Source organism: Malaya genurostris, chromosome 2, assembly GCF_030247185.1.
Source record: "Malaya genurostris strain Urasoe2022 chromosome 2, Malgen_1.1, whole genome shotgun sequence".
NCBI classification, from domain to species: Eukaryota; Metazoa; Arthropoda; class Insecta; order Diptera; family Culicidae; genus Malaya; species Malaya genurostris.
Window position 1 is genome coordinate 303,128,494 of NC_080571.1, and position 22,527 is coordinate 303,151,020.

The 22,527-nt window shown below is 37.3% G+C and overlaps 1 protein-coding gene across 3 annotated transcripts in view; it reads left to right on the forward strand.

Annotated features, from left to right (window-relative positions):
* Positions 1-22,527, forward strand: part of LOC131430868 (1-phosphatidylinositol 4,5-bisphosphate phosphodiesterase classes I and II) — a 340,169-nt gene that overhangs the window by 296,099 nt on the left and 21,543 nt on the right. For all 3 annotated transcript variants that reach the window (XM_058596106.1, XM_058596107.1, XM_058596108.1), the window contains exons 6-11: positions 18,013-18,198; positions 18,863-19,060; positions 19,280-19,462; positions 19,686-19,866; positions 19,982-20,339; positions 22,180-22,376. In XM_058596106.1, coding sequence (XP_058452089.1) covers positions 18,013-18,198; positions 18,863-19,060; positions 19,280-19,462; positions 19,686-19,866; positions 19,982-20,339; positions 22,180-22,376 — 1,303 coding nt within the window. The remainder of the gene's footprint in view (positions 1-18,012; positions 18,199-18,862; positions 19,061-19,279; positions 19,463-19,685; positions 19,867-19,981; positions 20,340-22,179; positions 22,377-22,527) is intronic.

The following is a 22,527-nucleotide window of genomic DNA, read 5'->3' on the forward strand; positions in this document are numbered from 1 at the left end:
GATGGATGGTCGCCATCACAGTTCACACATTTTACAGCGATGTCATCTAGAAGGCAATCGTTGGTATTGTGTGGTTCGGCACATTTCCCGCACCGACTTTTCATGTGGCAATTCCTCGCTCCATGGCCGTAGTTCAAACAGTTCGTGCACTGTGTGACATCCCGATGTACCGGTTTATACTTTTGCCATTCGATGATTATGTGAAATAACGATTTAATCGTTTTCAGTTGACTCATGGTGATGGAGCCCTTCTCCAGATGCACCAAGTAGAGTTGATCTCGATACTTTTTGTCCGTATTATGTCGCTTCATTTTAAACACCATCAAAGGCTTTAGTCCAGCCTCCGACAGTGCCTGCTTTAGTTCGGGTAGTCCTCGAAGTACAACCTTCATAGGTTTATTGGCGGCAATATCGTGTGTGAAGTATTCCGCTTTTGTCTGCTTCAGATAACATTCCACTCCTTTGTAGTGGTTCAAAGCCGGAACAGTTATTTTGTAGCCTTCAGTACATAAACGGATTGTTGCCTGTAGTCCTTTGCTGATCAGTGTGTTGAAATCCGAGCGTAGAGTTGGTGGGAAGCCCTTTAGGTAGAAAGGCGGCATTTTTTCCTTCTTCTGCAGTTCCTCTTCGACATCAACTGGCAGATCAGCATATTGGTTTTTACTCAGCAAACGGTCGTTTACCTGTACATCACTTGGCTTCAGACGCTTAGCATCCTTTGGATCCTTCTCGGATCTATGGCGGTTTTTACCCATAGCTTGGGTAGGTAGACAACTGCGAATAAAAAATAAAACAAAATCGAAATTAGTCGTAGTACGTTATTCGTCTATCCACATCGAGTGTTAGATGACGAATTTTAGACATTATATGTTCTATAAACATTTAATATATTTATTACACTTTGTCTGGATTCCCTCAATGTGATCCTTGAAAGGGAGTTTTTTTATCATACATTAAACCTAAGTGTTTTGCTTGATCAGACCATGTCAATTCCAAGCTTCTAAAAACAGATTGTAAAACTATTTGATCCTGTACGCCTGGCTATTCAGTGGCCTCAAAAGCTTACAGAAACTTCGACAGTTTCCCGATTCTGGTTTCGGAAACAGTTATTAAAAATGTCCAAAAAAGATTTTGTAAGTAGTATTAACTTTAGGTCTACTCAGCGGTTTATGTTGAACCGTTAAGTGGAGTTAGCAGTTCAATATAAACTGCTGACGCACTGATGAGCCGAAGGCAAAACGTAAAGATGGTCGATGCAATGCTTATGCTCGACTGCTCTGCTAGAAGGTAAAAGTTAAGTTACTAGAAGATTCCTGCATGCCTAAATAACCATTGTCAAGTCTCGTTTTTCCGTTTTCCGAAACCAGGAATGACTTTTGATCTGGCTCGATAGTAGCTTTCAAACGATTCTAAGCTTGTTGAAATTTGTTAAACCATCTCCAATAAAAGTTGATCAGAAATGGTTTTTCAAAATATTTTTTCAGATGATCAATACACTTTTGCATACAACTGCTAGAACCAAGTTTTATAACATTTTTTTCCAGTTTTATTGGGGTACCCCCAAAAACATGGTTATTTCTTTACGGAAGTAAACAAATAAAAATCGTTTGGTGTTAACTCAGGACTATACGGTGGGTGGCCCATCAATTCGACGTTTTGGGTGCTTAAATATTCGGTAGTTTGAGCCGATGTGTGACAGCTTGCATTATCGCGATGTAGAATGATTTTACGTCTTGCGTTCTTGTTGAAACACCCATACAGTCGACTGCTGTTTAGTTTCGGGCGCAAATGAGTAAATCCATGTTTCGTCACCTGTGTAGATGTTATACACCAAATTTGAAGCGCCACGATTGAATTTTTTCAGTATTTCTTCGCACCAATCGACACAAGTTTTTTTTTTGAGCGATTGTCAAATTATGTCCAACGTGAACAATTTTTTTCACGACTAAGTGTTCATGTAAAATAAGCTTTTCGCAGTAATTCTTAAGGCTGCTTCAATTTCACGGTACGTCACATGGCGATCTTCCATTATCAGATTTTTCATAGCATCGATGTTTTCTGGTAAAACAACTGATTTTGGACGACCCTTTTTAAATCCATCGGCAAGTGAACTACGCCCACGATTGAATTCGTTAAACCAGTTTTTTACAGTCGCATAGGATGATGCTACACTCGAACTAAGTTGATTGAAGCACTCTTGTCATGATAATCCACGACGAAAATCATAATAAATCATTGCACGAAAATGTTCACGATTCAATTCCATTTTTTTGATGAGGTAAAATTTTTAATTCGCTGTAAACAAAACAAATAGCGCTTGAATGACAGAATCTCCTGAAGATGGTAATGTTTATGAAGGAAACGTCAAATCCACCGGAAAACACTTCGTGTTGTTAAGGCTAAATACATAAGTAACAACCGACGTAAAAAAATCCGATCTCGTCGATTTGAGTCGAATGGTATATACCACTATGTATCCCTGAGAAAGTCGGTTTTTCCTGAAATTCTATTACCTTTTTAATATAGAAAGGCAAAAACGGGTTACCCAGATAATAGGATAGCTACGGATAAATAGTAAAAGTTTTTCACGATTTTGATCACGATCCTTCACTTTCTTCTTAGTTATACTGAGTTCCTACTTTATCATGATCCAATAAGCTTCGATTGGAGATAATAAGTAGTTCGATACAGTCATGGTTCTAGACACAAAATGGACCGAATCCGCTTTATACCTTTTCAATGATTTTAAGAATACTAGCATGATGATGACTCCGGAAAATATATTTCCTTTTTAATTATACTGCATCATACACAGTGTGCAAATATTTTGCTTAATGTGGTATTTCGGTGAGAACTTTCCGACATTTTCATTTTTGTAACGAGTCTGATTTGAATTTATCTTTTTTCGGTACAAGCTCCTGTCCTAGCATTTCTAGTTCTTATGTTTTGTCATTCATTACATAACAAATGTATACTACTGTGGGTAAAAAGTAGTAAGACTGTTGAATTATATTTCGCGTGGAAACCTTATTCGTCGAAATTGTTTTTGCCTTTCTCATATAGAAAGGTTATGCAATCACTGTGAAAACCGACTTTTGAACCGAGTGTCATATACCATTCGACTCAGTTCGTCGAGTACGCAAAATGTCTGTGTGTGTGTGTATGTGCGTATGTGTGTATGTAACGTTTTTTTGCACTAACTTTTCTCGGGGATGGCTGAACCGATTTTCACAAACTTAGATTCAAATGAAAGGTCTTGTGATCCCATACAAAATTCCTGAATATCATTTGGATCCGACTTCCGGTTCCGGAATTATGGGGTAAAATGTGCAAAAAATTGTGAAAATAAGTGCACTAACTTTTCTCAGAGATGGCTAAATCGATTTTCACAAACTTAGATTCAAATGAAAGGTCTTGAGGTCCCATAGAATATTCCTGAATATTATTTGGATCCGACATCCGGTTCGGGAGTTATGGGGTAAAATGCGCAAAAAAAAGAAAATATGTGTTCTAACTTTTCTCATAGATGGCCCGACCGATTTTCACAAACTTAGGTTCAAATGAAAGGTCCTGTGGTCCCATACGTAATTCCTGAATTTCATGCGGATCCGACTTCCGGATCCGGAAATATAGGGTAAAGTGTCTTAAAAAAGGTATACCATCACTGAAAAGGGGGAAAAACCTTAAAAAAATTTCTCAATCGACCTCAAATCTTTTCCAATTTCATGGTTTTTATAAGTAGACGGTCAAACAAACCGATTTCGGTTATTCTTTTGAGAATAGAAGAAAAATTTTTTGTTTTGCCTTTCTCATATAGAAAGGTTATGCAATCACTGTGAAAACCGACTTTTGAACCGAGGCCCGGAGGGCCGAGTGTCATATACCATACGACTCAGTTCGTCGAGTACGCAAAATGTCTGTGTGTGTGTGTGTATGTGCGTATGTGTGTATGTAACGTTTTTTTGCACTAACTTTTCTCGGAGATGGCTGATCCGATTTTCACAAACTTAGATTCAAATGAAAGGTCTTGAGGTCCCATACAAAATTCTTGCATATTTTTCGGATCCGACTTCCGGTTACGGAGTTATGGAATAAAATGTGCAAAAAAAATAAAAATATGTGTTCTAACTTAGGTTCAAATGAAAGGTCCTGTGGTCCCATACGTAATTCCTGAATTTCATCAGGATCCGACTTCCGGATCTGGAAATATAGGGTAAAGTGTGTTGAAAATTGTATACCATCACTGAAAAGAGCGAAAAACCGTAAAAAGTTTTCTAAATCGACCTCAAATCTTTCCCAATTGATGGTTTTTATCAGTAGACGGTCAAACAAATCTATTTCGGTTATTTTTTTAAGAATCGAAGAAAAATAATTTTGAAGAATACGAGAGTATTTTCCCAAGTAGCAATTGAAACTAAATTAAATTGGCATGTTTCACAATAGCTACAGTTATTCATGTCATGTATGTTTGACAAATAATTTTTCAAGTTTTTGTAACAAATGTGAAAATCATTCATATTACTGCTTGTGAAACCAAATCAAAAACCTAAAAGGATTAAGTTCCACATCGGTTTATTTAACTGATTCTACAATAAGTTCATTTGAGCAGTTTCATTTTCGGTTTCTACTTAACAAATACTACTGCTATGAAACATATCAAACAAGAAACTTGTTGCACATCATATAAGCAAACTGCGCTTTTTCAATCACACAATCGTTGCGAGAAGAGTGAAGAAATACAATGCAAGAACAATGTTTGCTATTTGGGTTATATGATAGTATGATTGATATGAGAAAGGCATCATTACACCACAAGGTGGATTAAAACAGGTTTTTCTATGTTGGTATAACTGTCAGTGACATCTGTGCCAAGTGTCACGTCAAAATATTCATTAGTGCTTAGTATACGTCTGTCTTTCTGAAGTATTAGAAGTGCAATCGGTAATTTTTATAATTAGTGAAATTATTCAACAAATAAATTCCATTAAAATTTGTGTGAGGAATCATATTTCTGGTGCCGAAACGTTCAGAATGTTGCAAAAGGTCTTCGGTAATAATTGTATGTCGCGAGCAAGTGTTTTTAATTGGTACAAGTTGTTTAAAGAGGGTGGAGAACGCGTTAACGACGAACCCCGTCCAAGACAGCCATCCACATCAACGAGAATCGACGATTAACAGTCCGGAACCTTACCGGGATCGTTGCATATCGGAAGGATCATTAAAACATTTTGAAAGATCATTTGGGCCGAAGAAAAGTGACAGCACGATTGGTTCCAAAACCACTCTTTGATTTTCGCCAAAAATTCAACCAATATCGTTCCGCAACCACCATATTCACCTGATTTAGCACCGTGTGACCTCTGGTTATACCGCAAACTCAAACGACCACTCCGGGGAAACCGTTTTGAGTCAATTGAAGATATCACTACGCGCATTCGAGGCTATTCCGGAAGTTGTTGGTAACAGTTCATGGCGATTTGGGAAATTTGGAACCTTGTATGATTTTAATTCAGATCTTGCCGTGTCCATCTGGATGTAACCTTGGGGAATTTCGACCTTTTTGGACAACATCGCGTGACATACACTAAACCTTTCCCTTTATTAGAATCATTCCACTAAGGTCTTGTGTGCAGTTTTCTTTGTTATATACACTACTTTCCATTGATTGGTGTTTTATAATTTTGTTTCAAATGCATATTGCTAGTAGTCTGCTAAAATATATCGATGTTACCATTTTCATAGAGCGTGTATAGTCCGGGTGATGTCAATGGGTCCACATAACTTCCTACTAAACAAACTTTACATATTCTTTGTTTGGTAATTTTGTTACCAACTAGGGACTGGTTTCGTAGGGGAAATGTCTGTCTAAGTCTAAGTTGATTGGAATATAAGACTTCAGATGTGAAAATCAAAAATTTATCATTAGGATTTGATTTGGTGAGATTTACCAAAATGTCCCATCTAAAACCTTCATAAAAATAGACTACATAGAGATAATACCCTAGTGGCAGTTGTGATCATAGCTCCAAATAAAAATAGCTCTAGCAGAGCTTGTAGTAGAATGGCTTACTATTATCTTGTACCTCCCTGAAATACTTCCAAAACACACGTAAAATGCTCAACCAAATAGTCGCTCGTAAATTACTGCTTGTACGACCGATGCAATAATCTGTTCCAAATCCTCCGCAAAGTATTTATGAATAATCTTCCCCGGATGTTGGGTAACATTCTGAGAGAGCATCTCCTGAGGAATTATCTCCTATTCGTGTTTTCCCCGACTGCAGTAAAAGCTTAAACCCATAACACAATCGTCGAAATATTCGGCGGTTGACCAGAGCGGCAAACATCCGCCTGTTGTCAACCATATCTTAATACGTGTCATCCATTTAATCCCACTGTCAATGTTCGGCAAGCATTTAATATTTAATCACGGTACTGTGTGTGAAAAAGTTTCCACTGTTTGTGTGCATGAAAATCCGGAAACATCACGCTACAGCCACCGTAATCGTTTAAAGAAAAGCAGACACAAAACGGAAACTTAATCACCAGCTTGTTTGCAATTCTCGCGGGAACCGAGCGGAAGCGAGGCCTGTGCCCCCAACTGCTATTTTATTTACATTACTTTGGTTTGAGATCAGTTGGGCTTCTGACCCCCGGATGCCGATGGCTTGTTACTGCTGTTATTGTTCGGAAAGGTCACAGCCAACGGGAGGCCAAGTTTCAAACGACTACTAAGAATGCATTAGACCATCAACGTGACTTTCATTTTTTTTTTTGAGACGGAGAAAATGGAAGGAAAAATAAAACCGCAGAGTATGGCTCCCACAGAATCAAGGATCAACATAAATAAGCAAAAAAAAGCAGCTTGTAAAGCTTATCGCCGAAGGCGCACGATCGCCAATGTTTGAATCGACGTTAAAGGTTGCAAGTCACTTCTTTCTGCAAAAAATGATGCCGCATTGGTTTATCTTAGATCTTGTGTATTGCAACATTTTCCTTTTGCTGTGGATAAAGGCATCATTGAAGAATCTCGAAATGCTACGAAACAAGGTAGATGTTTGTTCTTTACTCATATTTTAAAACCAAATCCTGTTTGTAACGAACTCAAAAAGATTTTACCGGTGTAGTTGGAATCATGCGTAACCAAATGAAAATCAAAACGTGTTCCGAACCGAGAGGAAATATGTTCACATATTTAACGATACTATCAAGCTCCACCCTAACATAGCATTTATTAGTGCAAAATTTTGGATACAACCCGAATAAGAGCCTGAGCTGCTTTGGTAAAACGATGAGATGAAGTCGGGCTTGCGGGCAACGGCAAAGCCGGTGCTCGGGTTTTATCATCATTTCGCAGCGAGCTTCATCATAATAAAAACAAACATAAGCAGCACCAACTGAGGCCACAACAGACTGACGATGTTTCACTTAGAGTGGATTTTGGGTGAGCAGAGGAACATTACGAAGTCGAAACAAGACAAAAGATACAGCAAAAAAATATCAAAAATACCGTTGTATGATGTAGCTTAGGTTGTGTGTATGAACTACTGTTCATCTTTTCATATTCTTGCTCTAATTATTTTGAACTTGTCCTGAATGTGAAATTATGCGAAAACATGTTTTCCGAGCAATTCAATAGCTGTGTTATACCTAAATGGTAGTGAAAAGGATAGAGTAAAGCTTCAAGTCTGGCCATGATATGGTGATTATCTCCGTTCCTACGTAAAAGAATCTCTGTGAAACGTTGATTCTGATAAAATTCAATCTGCATGTAAATCATGGTGACATACAGAAAACTTAAAAACAGCTTCTCGGCTTTTCTTCATTTTTTTCGGTTTGTCATTTTGTGTATTGTTATTAGTTTTTTTTGCAAAGATTACCGTGGTAAGCAGATTTCTATCAGAATTGATTTGGTACGAGACTTGCTGAACTTCGTACGTTACTAAGTATGCACAGGGACTCTAGCTTATTTTGATCGAACACAACAACCGAAGGAATTGGATTCCTTAAGCGCATTCGAAAAACATCATCCCATTTTTTTAATTTATGAAAGAAAAATCCGGTATACTCATCTTTCTACAGAACAAATACTGATTTGCATTCCGGAAACAAATTCGCAAAACTGCTATATGAAATACAATATTGGTATTTGTTTTTGCCTTTCTCATAAAGAAAGGATGTAGGTTTGCTGGAAAAACTAACTTTTATTGACTTTTATTGACTTAGTGCTATACACTGAGGTCTCTTTTTACGCGAGGGATAAGTACCGGGTAACTTCGGAAATCCGCGTAAAAAGAAACCGTATTAAAAAACCGCGTAAAAAGAGACCCCAGTGTATACCATTCGACTCAGCTCGACGAAACGTGTGTGTGAATGTACGTGCATCTTTCAATGATTTTCTCCGCTCAGTTTTCTCATAGAAAACTGAGCCAATTTCAACATGCTTAGACTCTTTTGAACAATGTACGGAAAATCATGATCAGAGAAAATTCATTTCAGTTCAAGAGAGTTGCTAAAAAAAAGTGACTGAAAAATCACTTCTGAGATTTTCATTCATGAAACAAGCATCCACAAAACTCTGAACCTCGAAGTTTACAAGTGATTTTATGTGTCAGCGAAACTTGATGACGAATTTTTACCCACAGAAATATCGCTACAGAGACCATCGGAAGGAAGAACAGTCTCCGATGATATTTTGATGCTAAATTTCCACTACGATTCAGTTCGTCGTAGATGTGATTCGTGCAAGATTTAATTATAATATTTTCATCAATAAAAAAAATTTTCTATTGGATGAATTTTCAACTGAGATATTTTCGATCCACGTAGGGCATTTTTTCCACATTGCAAATAGTGATTATTGAAACGAAAGACTGTTTTAATTTCAATTGGCTGTTTACTCTTCACTACATATTCGGATTAAACTCAATAAAATGCTATTTGACATGAATTAAATTTCAAGAAGTAAAAGGAGCGCAGCATTGTTACCATGTCTCAAACACACAGCAGGCGCAGCGTTTGAATTGCGCGTTTATTCAAGCTAAATTGATTTTTAATCAGCTTCATGCTTTGTGGTTGTTTTTGCCATTCTCATATAGAAAAGTTATGAAATCACTGTGAAAATCGACTTTTGAACGTAGGTTCGAGTGTCATATATCGTTCGACTTAGTTCGTCGAGTGCGCAAAATGTCGGTGTGCATGTATGGGGAAATTTCGGGTGACTCAAAGGAATATAACAGTTCGGCTGAAAAGTTCGTATCGTTTGATAGAAACACACATTTTTTTGCCAAAATTCGTTTTTATTATTCAACATAATTGCCATCAGAGGCGATACAGCGATTATAGCGATCTTCCAACTTTTCGATACCATTTTTGTAGTACGATTTGTCCTTTGCCTCAAAATAGGCCTCAGTTTCAGCGATTACCTCTTCATCATAGCGTGCAGTCCACTCAGCTGACTGTCGATTGGGCTCCGTTGTGAAGTAATGGAGCCATGTTTCGTCCATTGTTATATATCGACGAAAAAATCGGTTTTATTTCGATATAACAGCTCCAAACACTGCTCAGAATCATCAATTCGTTGTTATTTTTGATCGATTGTGAGCTCACGCGGCACGCATTTTGCACAAAGCTTTCTCATATCAGTTCTAACCGATAGGCCTTGTCAGTTGATGGCCGAACGTATCCATTCCAGCTATACCAGGCTTCCAGTTCCAGAGGCACCGGAAATAGTAATCACGAACTCTAACTGTCAGCAAAGCTCGGTAAAACTTTCGATTTGATAAAAATGTAGGAAGTGAATGAATCATATTTTGAAAGTCATTTGTTGTAGGAAATGTTAAAAAGAAAAAAGCTATTCTCTTAAAGTTAATTATTTGGAAAGTTCTACTAAAATTGTTATAGAAGCCTGCAAAAATTTCCACATTGTCATGTAAAAACGAAGTAACTAAAACAATTGTTCAACTTATCAACAATTTTCCAAATTGCTGTCATATTTGTTTCGGATTCAATATATGCCAAAATGGCTGTCTATATCTTGTGAAGAAAAAAAATAATGAAATTATGCTCTCCGCAAATCAAAAAATGATAAGCCGAGTGGAAAACCTCGCAGTGAAAACTATTTTGCTGTCGAGTCCTCATAGTCTTGGCTGCCGACGAGATGAGAATATTATCATAAAAGTTTCAGAAATACGGCATTACATACGCAAACAAAATCGATCAATTAATTTGTATTCGGTTTTCATCTCGCGAAAAAAATTAACAGACCTGACATTACTTTTCAAAGATATTGAACGAAAAGTTACGTTCATCATTGTTAATCTCATAGTTATATATTACGGCTTGAGCAACTTGTTCTTGCAACTAAAGCATATGGGCTCACCAAAAAAATACCTACAGTGCGTATCACAAATGTCGGGTTCACTAAGATGAATGACTAAACTGTATTGTTGTTTAGGTCAACTTGTTTGATTAAAATAAAAACAACTATTTTGATAAAAACAAAAACAAAAGCTTATCTTTTCAATATAACTATGTTTCTATTTCTGTTTATTGAGGTAAAATAAATCATTACGTTGGGTGAACCATTTTCTTTTCAACACACTGTTACCCTCGATGCCATATTGGAAAATATTGAAAAAAAATTCATTTCAAGAAACAAAAAACAAACATCAATATGATGAAAATCGTCTGAAAAGGTGTATAAATGTTTGATAGCCTCGATCATAGTCAAACACCAACTCGATCATAGTCATTGAAAAGAATAGATTGCTATTTTCATAGAAATTTATGTGCAATCATCAAAACACGTACATTCAAAGGCGCTTGAAAATTTCAGACGTACGAAGACATGTTCCACCATAAAAATGCAGTTCGTTGTCGATTTTCTATTTACTAAAACATAAAAAATCAATTCTACAATATGTTGTATTACCACTAATTTATGTGCAGAATATTTTTAAAGTTCCATGTTTGTGTTACGACCAGTTGTATTGAAAATCAAATGTGAAACTTATTCATTAGAAATTATGTTTGCTGTTTTTGTTAACATCTATTCAATTTGTTGTTGTTTTGCACTAGCACTTATGATTCTAGCATATATACCGAACTGACAGTAGAGTACGTAAGCACGCAGCCAAAAACGCACTTAACGAAAGTGAGAAACTTATTATGAGAGGTGAGAGGAGTAAAATGCATCTAAATTCAACATAAAAGTTAGAGAGAAAGCTCAGCAATATGCTAATTACATTTATCACTGTGTGCTACGTCTCTTTAGTATCTAATCAGTCTTATTAAACCTTCGTAGTGAACGGATCGATTACCACCTAAATTGTTCTTTTCTGTAGTACGTAGTTACCTTTAATTAAATATAGTTTGTATCGATCAGTCTTGAAATATAGTAGTTTTAGTATCAAAGGTTAATAAAGTGTCATTAGAAGTGTCATATGTGCGGTATAGTTTGTAACACTTATTGCCGAATTCCGTCTGCTTCGTATGTATCGTAACTGCTCAAAAGGGAGAAACCGAAGTACGGAATTTGGTTGAAAGCTGTACACCAAAAAAGTTGGTATTGGAAAAATTTACGGTGGAACACAATTGGGAAAGTTCACAACACAATTCTTGTTTAAATTACGTAGTAGTTTCCATAAGTTTCACAATTGTTTTTTCGTTGATTTAGTTGCTACATTTGTAATGGAATTGATGCATGAGTTTTTGTATCAGTTGCACAATAATTGTGAACGTGACAACGAAAGAACTTAAAGATATGTTCCATAACACAGAAAAATAGCGCTTTTTCCATAACACAACAGTTACTACAATAGTAATATAAACTAACTTGATAAATTGCACTATCTGTAGAAAAATACAGGACAGCAACATAACGTGCAACGTGGGCAAGTTAATGATTTGCTGTACAATTGATTTAGATGTACTTAAAATTTTTTTTAGTGATTTTTTCGGTAATATTGTAAAACTTAACAGTGATAAGTTGCACAACTGATTTTAATATATTTAAAAATCTTTCTAAACATATCTAATATAAAAAACAATTCTAAAACAATTGTAGAACCTCTTGAAATTTAAACAAGTTACATTTGCTACTTGGGAACTGTTGCTACTGTTGAAGAAAACGCTATTAAAACGATTCGCTTTGGTGATGCAAAAGGTTTTTGATGCACATTATTTTTCTAAAGCCATCAAACGAAAAAGTTCGAGTGTGACTTTGTATGTATGTGTGCGAGAAATGAAGCGGAAAAAAAAGAAAACGAATCACGCTTTTGAAAAGACTGACTTTCGGAAAATCGATGTTAAGTGGTGATAATGGGAGCGATAATTGAGTTAGTTTTGTGAGAATGGCAAATGGTAAGGTTTGGACTGTTTAAAATGAAGTGTGTGCAATAGAAAAGAGCTACCCGCGCGGTATCGGATCTCCTGAATGAGCTTTTAAAGTGTTTTGACCTTATTGAAACACGGTTGCTGCCCTCGGCATCTTACAGCTCAAGCAGTATGGCTTTAAACTTATATAATAAAAAAAATTAAAAAAAAACAGAAATACGGCTAGAACTTTTGCAAGCTAAACCCAAATCAACAACTTTTGCAATCGACAAATCGTTACAATCACTCATAAATACCTGGCATTCAAAGTTTTTGCAATGTTGTTTTTGCAATGTTATTGCCTTTCAATCTTCAGCTACAATAATTTTATTTGTCGCTTTGTCAATTTTATTCATATGCCTGTAGGTTGAATAAGGAAATTACATATCATTTTTAACAAAACGATGTCTTTCTACTCCAGACTGATTATTAATAAGGGTGGATGCACTTTCTCTGAAGTTATTAGAGTACTGGAAAAAATTAATTTTAAAAATGAGCTCTTCTCCAATGATCCCTGGTAATTGACCACAACAGGTTAAAGGTTAATAATAAACGTTTTCATTTGAATTTGTTATTGGAACTAATATTTGACATTAATTTTATTAGTATCTCTTTAAAAGTTACAAACAGTTTAAAAAAATACATTTGCAAAACTTTAGTTTTATAGAAAATAGTCATTTAAAAAATCTAATATCTCATTCAACTTTTCAGTTTATTAGAATTTATTGACCGTAGAAAATCGAATAAGTAACTCTAAAACCGATATACTTTGAATGAAAGATGAATGTTTATTGCATCTCCGTTTTTCGAATTGCAAAAAACTTTAAATCAACAATAAAACAAAGAGTGTGCGGAATCAAATTGCATCTCAAGAAAAAAAATCGGCAAAATTCACCCATTCAACCCAATCATCTCTGAAATTTCAGGGAATCAAATCAAAGATATTGTTCAACTTTTTCCATGTTCGTTTTATTCTCTTCCAATACCATATCCAAGTGCTCGTACCCTTCTTCTAACATCACTCATAAGATATAAGGCTATACAATCACTGTGAAAACTGACTTTTGAACCGAGGCCCGGAGGGCCGAGTGTCATATACCATTCGACTCAGTTTGTCGAGTACGCAAAATGTCTGTGTGTGTGTATGTGTGTATGTGTGTATGTAACGTTTTTTTTGCACTAACTTTTCTCGGAGATGGCTGAACCGATTTTCACAAACTTAGATTCAAATGAAAGGTCTTGTGGTCCCAAACAAAATTCCTGAATATTATTTGGATCCGACTTACGATTCCGGAATTAATTGAATTAATTAATGAAAGAAAATTTACTTATTAATTGGATCTATATCCGTGAAATTTTAGCTCATATTGCACTATATTTCATGAAAACCGATATGTTGTTCCTAACATTCTCTTACACAGCATAGCATAGTTGTTGTCAGCTGCAAACTTAAACCCTGGGTTCAGAGGAAATTTAAATGAATATCTCACTATTACGAGATCAGCAAATGAGTGTGTGACAAATAATTTCACTCAATCTTCTATTAAATTAACTGATTTATAGAATCCTAGATTCGCATGTCCTATGAATTCATTTAAGGTCCCTGAATTTCATTTGAATTCGACTTCTGGTACCGAAACTACAGGATAATATGTGTAACGAAATCAAAATAAAGTCACTCATTTCCTATTTTTAAGATTCAAATGATACATCCTAAGGTCCCAAACAAATTTCTCGTTTTTTAAACAGATCCGACTTCCGGGACTACAGGGTGATTATTATACAAATGTCCATTTTACATAAATTAATCGGGTTTATTAACTTATTTCAGTTTCACTGGTATTCGGTTTTCGATTCCGGAAAGTACCTAAAAATTTCACAAATTTTGGCTACACCAATTTTCGAAATCTGATTTCGAAAGTATCGGGAATAGAGGAGCTCAATCGCTTTCTCTAAAACGAATTTCATAAGCAAAAAAGGCGAGTGGGTAATGTCAGAGACATAACTGGATGTGAATACGAAAACAACTGACATGTTCCTTAGCACTTCCGAATATCAATTAGTTGATCAATTGTATGAAATTGTATGTAGAATTTTAAACGATGCACCTAAACTAAAGTACAGATTAGTTACATTTAACATTCTGAAACACAAATATTATAAAATAACCAGTATAGAACCTTTTATGAAAGCGTTTGTGATGGAGAGTGGATGGGTTGAATTCGAATTCCAATGGATGCCGCTGACTTCCGTCATGTAATTCCAGGCTGAACTGTTGTACGTGGGTGTGATACTGATATGGTTGGTGTAGGTGTAACGTTTACAACCGATTATAATCTTCCAATAAAGAAAACATTAATTCGCTGGGTTGATCAATTTATTGAACGAAACTATCAATATGCTATAGGGATTCGTTTCTAGCATTCAGAAGGGTCAAATTGCGTAATTCTCTACGACATTAAACTCTGGATTTTTTTTCGCAAAAACAAAGAAGGCTTCACTTGATCTCGATTACTGTGAATTTCACACAGCGAAAAGTGCAAAAATCTAACCAAACTGTTCTAGATTTGCACTAAACTGAGGATAATTACCTTCGATTTGCGAACAACAAATCCTAATAGTTCTTTAGAAAATTTTTGAGCCATTAGAACGGCTGATTTTCTGTAATGCTCTCCGCCGTTGTTTTTTCATCCATGCAAATGACTGGCAGTTGTGACGTAATCGCTCTTGTCGGAAGCGAAACTAGCTTTGCAAACACAAACTACATCTGCTCGCAGTGGCGATAGAATCCAAATTGATCCCATTTTTGTTAGGAGCTTTCTTTTTACGTGATTTCGTTTGTAGCTTTTTCACTAATGGGCGGTCCCAACGGCTATAAAAATAGCCGCATACAGAATTTATATGTCGATTATTTCATTTCGGATTTGCATTTCATTGAAAGAAACTATCAGGATACTGTACGGAACATTCCTGCCTTTCAGAAGGACCAAATTGTGGAACTCACTACAATATTCAACACTTTTAGGAAAATTTTTCTCGAACGATTTTATGTACAGCAGCAGATATTTTGTTCTCTTCTTCAGAACGCGTTCTGATTGGCTGGTGTTGACATGGGTCAAATGAGACAGGTTTTTCAATAGTGTACTATTGAAATACTTCAATGTTTTTACTATTCACGTTTAAGTTGAAAAATTTCGATTCTGTTGGTAGTTAGATTATATAAATCTTTTCACAGATCACTGAGCTATGAGCTTTAAAAATACGAGCAAGGCAAACGCGCCTTATGGATTATCCCCTTTGATACTCGTTTATACCAAACATTTAAGAAAAGTTTAATTTTGAATTATTTGAGATTATGTCACACAACTGATAATTTTATCATAAAATTGTGATCATATTTCCGATGGCGTGTAGCAAAAATTATGTTGATTCGTTAGATACAACAAGAGATATTCACGATCAAAAACTTATCACTCTCTCAGAGGGTAAATTTTGAAAAGGCACCCCATAGTAAAGTAAGTCGTATTCACGACAAAATTCAAATAAAAAGACTTATAGTCTCATTGAAAATTGGTTAATTTTATCCGATACCGACTTCCGATAATGGAATTTCAGGTGATGAGTGTAAATGGTAAATTGACCAAAAATTCTAAAATGAAACTCACTTCGACACTAAACTGACGTCTCGAACGAAACAAGTTTCGGCTTACTGGCCGTACAGATTGTGGTAATTTGACACACTGATGAGTCGAAGACGCAACGTAAACTTAAGTGAAAATGGTTATGTGCACCTAGCATAAATTTGGGGGTAAAAGCAAACTTTTTCCCCTTCAAATTACCATCATTTTATGGTTTCATGCAATTTCTCTGTAAATCGGATCAAGTTGTGAAATTACAAGGTAATAAGTGATTGAAATTTCAAACTGTAATTTGAAACACCGGTCATTCAAAATAATATCATGAAAACTATATCATCTCACTGCTAGGTGGATTAGGCACATTTTTTATAAACAATTTGTTCTCGGCATGACTGCGGGTGCAACATAACAGATCAAATCGAATCGCGTAAAAGACTTATTATTTATTTATTAGATTACCAATTTTTTTTCAACTCAATCGATACACACTGTCGTTTTCTACATCCAGGACTGGTAACGTTTGCAGATACTCATCTCATGTCATCGTTCATTTGATAGTGTTATTTTAAGCTTAAATTCAAGCCACATACGATATAAGTTCACATAGCAGATAGGGTAGGATTAGAATTTCACCGATCGTACATAGCATGACTGTGCGGTTCGCTGTTTGACAGAGTCGATTTCTAAGATTCACCTCAATTTTGGTTAGGTTATTAGATGTTACTCAAAAACTGAACTGTTCCAGGAAGGTATGCAGATTCAAATCCTATTTCAAGAATATATTTGTCGCAAATTTCATTTTTTATGGTGGCTTCTTTTCGTTTTACATCACATGTCAATTAAAAGTTATATGCTGTGAAAAATTATAAAAGACATGGACAGAAAAGACGGCATTTAAATTACGTAAAATGATGCGGATAATTGCATAAAAAAATGCAATTCAGTGATGAATGAACTCCGGAAAAGTCTAACTTTAAGCATGATAAAAATCAATGAGCAGTACTTTTCACGAAGATTATCTGTCGAAATCAATTTTGGTATTAAGTGTACAACTTTACTTCCGCCGTTTTTTTCCAAAATTTAAAGCTTTATTGCGAAAAAGTGCTTACAGATGTATTATTCAAAGTATTGTCCGTCGCTAGCGACAACTTTCTCCCATCTTTCCGGAAATTTTCGGATCCCGGCTCGAAAAAAGGAGTCCTTTTTTGACGCTATCCATAAAGCAATCCAATATTTTTAACTCTTCAAAGGATTGAAAATGTTGATCTGCCAGGCCGTGTGCCATCGAACGGAATAGGTGGAAGTCAGAAGGGGCGACATCTGGGGAATACGGCGGGTGGGGCAAGACTTCCCATTTCAGCGTTTCCAGGTACTTTTCGACCACTTTTGCAATGTGAGGCCGAGCATTGTCGTGTTGGAGGATGACTTTGCCATGTCGCTCTTGATACTGTGGCCGCTTTTCTTTTAGCGCGCGACTAAGGCACATCAGTTGCGTTCGGTAGCAATCTCCTGTGATGGTTTCACCCGGTTTTAAGAGCTCGTAGTAAATTGTTATTCATCTTTGAAGGTTTTTTCTCTTCCACCATTATGTTTGTCTTCGACATCGAAATCACCATTTTTAAAACGTTGAAACCACTCCCGACACGTTCTTTTAAGTTTCTGAAAGCATTCGATGCGCTTCAGTTGCATTTTTTTTTCGAATTGTAACAGAAAAGTAAAACTTCCCGCAAATGGCGAGAATTGGGCAAATAAACAGGCATTTTCGAGCGTGAATAATTCGAAAACAAGAACAACTGTCACTGAAACGGCGATGACAATTCGTTAGGCACTGTACACACTCACTTTAAAGGCATTATCATCTATGTATTTTTACCAGCCTCAACCGGTACAGCCACCTATCGGAAAACGGCGGAAGCAAAGTTGTACACCTGATAAAATTATTGGTGATTAAAGCATTCCTATTTTTTTTTCTTTATTTTCCGGATCCATCGACATTCAGCATCATCAAAACGTTCGCCACCAACAAGGACGATCGGCGGCGCGTGGAAAAGGCCCTCGACGTTTCCGGATTGCCATCAGGAAAGGGTGACACACTAGCTCTTTCCAAGTTCCAGTTCGAGGACTTTTTCAATCTGTACAAAAACCTCACCCAACGGGGCGAAGTTGAGAAGGTGTACGATGAACTGTAAGTATGAAGTCTCTACGGGATGGTTGACTGTTGCACCAGGTTGCCAGCAGAGTGAATCGGCTTGGCGATACGTTGGGATGCGGAAAGAACATTGCCGTTTTCTTTTTTCAAGTATGTTCAGCGTCTCAATAGTGAGAGATACGAGCGATTGCATCGTGGTATCAAAGGCGAGCTTGATTTTCTTTCATGTCAAGTGTTCAGTAACGTAGGAACATAGGCTTGTTCAGAGTGACGCTGTCACTAACCCGGGCAGGAAAATTATTTGAAGACCGGAGTTTGTAATTATATTTCAAGACAAACTGTAAGTTTGTTCTTGTATCGAAGAAATTTTCGTTTATTTCACTGAATATTCCAACTTGTATATTCGAACTATTTCTCAAATGAGTCCTGCTAATATTGAGTTGAGATCAGCTCAACCAGAAGATTTAATCAGGCATTTATTTATATCTTCTCCGCCGGAGGTGGGTGTTGGGCGCACAATTTAAACTTTCATATGAGTTCATGATTGCGGCACCCTCCGGTAACGAAAGCAATCTTGCGCACTTGAAGAGCGGATGATTTACTCTGTTTGCTCCCGGTCGGGTCAACACTAAACACCCCCTTCATATAATTTACAGAAGCATTAATCAACTTCCACTTTCCTACGGACTCGCGCGCACAGGGTCGGAACATCCAAACGGCGTTTCATGTCCACATCGCAGTTGGTGGATTTTCTGAACAAAACGCAGCGGGACCCTCGGCTTAACGAAATCCTACATCCGTACGCAAACACGGCCCGGGCCAGAGACATCATTCAGGAGTACGAGCCGAACAAGTTCAACGCTCAGAAGGGACAGCTAAGCTTCGATGGTTTTCTGAGGTGAGGCGGAACTTTCGTTTGTCGTCATTGACACGGATTAGAAGGTTACGCGGAAAACTTTCTCCATGCTCTGATTCGTGTCATCATGACGGGGGAAAAAAGGACAGAAAAATATCTGCTTGGCAAAAATTGATTTTAATACGTAGAACTGACAAAGTTTTCCCTTCGTATGCTTGTTTTTTTTTTTCTTTTTGTTTTTCGCTTCTCCCGAGAACACAGGTATTTGATGTCGGAAGATAATCCAATTATGGCAGCGAGTAAACTGGATCTCTGCGACGATATGGATCAACCGCTGTCTCACTACTTCATCAATTCATCGCACAACACCTACCTTACCGGGCATCAGCTTACGGGGAAAAGTTCGGTGGAAATATACCGGCAAAGTTTGCTGGCTGGATGCAGGTTAGTTCGTGCCAGGATCGGTTTCTTTCATCTAAGCAGCGAACTAATTTCAAAATTTTCCACAATTAATTTACCCACTTCAAATACCGACGACAAGATAATGCAATTGCCGACGACGAAATATTATTATTTTACATCTCTAACAGTTTATTTTCTATTATTTAGAATGTACTGTTCAATAGTTTTCATTATCATGGTTCACATGTAGTTATTTTGTTTGTAGATGTGTTGAATTGGATTTCTGGAACGGTCGCACTGAGGAGCCAGTGATTGTCCATGGCTACACCTTCGTCCCGGAGATCTGCGCCAAAGATGTACTAGAAGCAATAGCTGAAACAGCGTTCAAGACATCCGAATTTCCTGTGATATTGAGTTTCGAAAACCATTGTAATCCAAGGCAGCAGGTAGGTTCGAAAAGCACATCAAATCCACCATCGTAATTGATGTAACGCTAGGAGAACAATCATTTCCATTTCCGTTTCTAACGAAACCATTTGTATGCCTTCTCTAACTCCACAGGCAAAAATAGCAAATTACTGTCGTGATATTTTTGGAGATATGTTACTAGATAGGCCCATAGATACCCACCCACTCGAACCCGGTACGGATCTACCCCCACCTGCGCTACTGAAGCGAAAAATTATCATTAAGAATAAGAAAAAGCACCACCACCATCATCATCACCATAAAAAGGGTACTGCCACTAGCCCGCTGGCAGCAGGAGCAGCGGCAGCCATGGTGGCGAATAGCAACGTAACCAACAACAATGTTAGCAGTAACATAAATGCAAACACCACTTCCGCCTCACTAATGGCGACCGCAGCGGCAGAAACGGCCACTATGATTACCACCGGCACTGGCCATGGCTCCGTAGCAGGTATGCAACGTTTCTCGGGTTTCTTTCCACCGCCTACCAATCTCCGGTCCCGTTATTAGCACTCTGTATTGGACAAGGGGAAAGTGCAAATGTTTCTCCGAAAATAAAACAACAACCTAGCAGTGCCGGTGGGAATGTTGATTGACGGGGGAAATGATTTGTGATTGTTTTTATTCCATGTAGGTAACAGCTTTATTATTGGAACGGGTAATTTTGTTCTAATGAAACACTTTGTATTTGATTTTTTTTATCGGCAAGAGGTTGTAGATTAATGGATTCATTGAAGAGAGAGAAATAGTTCTAGCCTGGCTGTTACAAAGCTCCATTCATTCGAAAACAAACTACCATGCGGTTACTTTAAATTGTAATGACACGGGAGCGCATGGTAGTTTGCCATATGGTCGTCTTCTTGTTGCTAATTTTTTATTAGCAATAACATTACTTAAGACGTACTCTTTCTGCTTTACATTGTTTTTATACCTACAAACGATTGTGACTATTTATTTGTCAATATGCACAGCGAAGTGAGTTGGGCGTTTGATACAATTGCAAAACCTTGGTTTTCTGCATGTCCTTCGATGATCATGCAGCCACTGTAAATGCTTCTTGTCACTTCACAATGCTTTATTTCATTATATTCACTCGCAACTGCACCTACGTAAGAAATCCAGCAATTTTTGGAACTTCGTGAATTCGAAGCGAAAATGTTCAATCATTCCTCAGAACGTTTGTCTTGACGGTGTGACGTCTGCATCAACCTCAGACTCTTGTGAGTTGTTTGCTAAATTCTTCGCTCCCGTGTTTACTGAAAAAGTGGCCTCCAACATCGAAGCTGAAGTCGCCGCATTGGATGTTCCGGAAAACTTGGTGGATTTGCGTACATTTATGATCACTCCCGAAATGATTATTGCTGCAGCAAAAAAACTGAAGAGCTCGTACTCGGCTGTGCCTGACGGATTTCCATCCGTCGTTTATACTCGCTGTGCAACTGCTCTGCTCGAACCATTATGTTATGTTTTCAACAAATCGTTCGAGAATGATATATTTCCATCGATATGGAAGCAGTCGTTCATGTTTCCAAACTACAAAACCGGTAATCGAAAGGACGTGAGAAATTATCGCGGTATTACGAGCCTATCTGCTGCCTCCAAGCTATTCGAAATAGTTGTCAGCTCAGTTGTTCTCTCTCGTACAAAGAGTTATATGTCAACCGATCAGCATGGATTTATGCCAGGACGATCCGTTAGTACAAATTTGCTTGATTTTATCTCGACCTGCTTTTCGCGGATGGAGGAAAGGGTACAAATTGATGCAGTGTACATCGATCTATCTGATCCGTCACACATCATGGCGCTCCATCCTGGTACAGTGTATTGATCCTCAGAGTCTAAGTAGTCTAACGCCGAAATCATAGGAGGGATCCGATCTTGTATTTTTAATTTTTATATTACCAATCTTTTAACAACATGTTAGCAGAAGTTTTTTATGCTCCACAGAAAACAGTGGTTGAAAAATAGGAACAGGTAAACATGTAACATATAAAGTTATTATCTGTTGTTATAAAAATGATACATAATCTGAACAGAATACTGTTGGTTCTATAAAACTATATACAGTTCTGTTACCAACAAACCCACGATTCTTTCAGTACACAGCTTCCATTTTTACCCTGCAAAAAGCAACTTCTAGCACGAATTTAATCTGATCAACAGTAAAATGCAAACCTTTTATGTAAGAACTTTAATATCTAACTTGGTGTGGTGATTCTATTTTATTTCTTCTTGTTCTTTTTTCATTATTTTCTCCATTGCTGCGGACACCACCATTAACCATAAACCAGCCAGCGCAAGCTTACAACCGCAGCAATCCAGGGAAGAAAGCACCGTCACCGGCACGCCCAGCACCAATAGCAACAGTATCAACAACACCCCAATCATCGCTACCGCTATCACCACAAACAGCACCGCTAGCGTCGCCAGCGCACAGGCACCCGTGACCGGTAATGGCGACGTACCGCACCATGCACCCCCATTACAGGTAGCTATCTATTCTATTTCCGTTTAAAGGCACTGGTCTACCGGGATGCACTTGCTGCTGCTGCTCTAAGTGCTCGGTACCAACGGGTACTACTCTGGAGCGAGTGGACCTAGCTGTCGATGTTAATGATGTTTGCATTCGCATACATTAC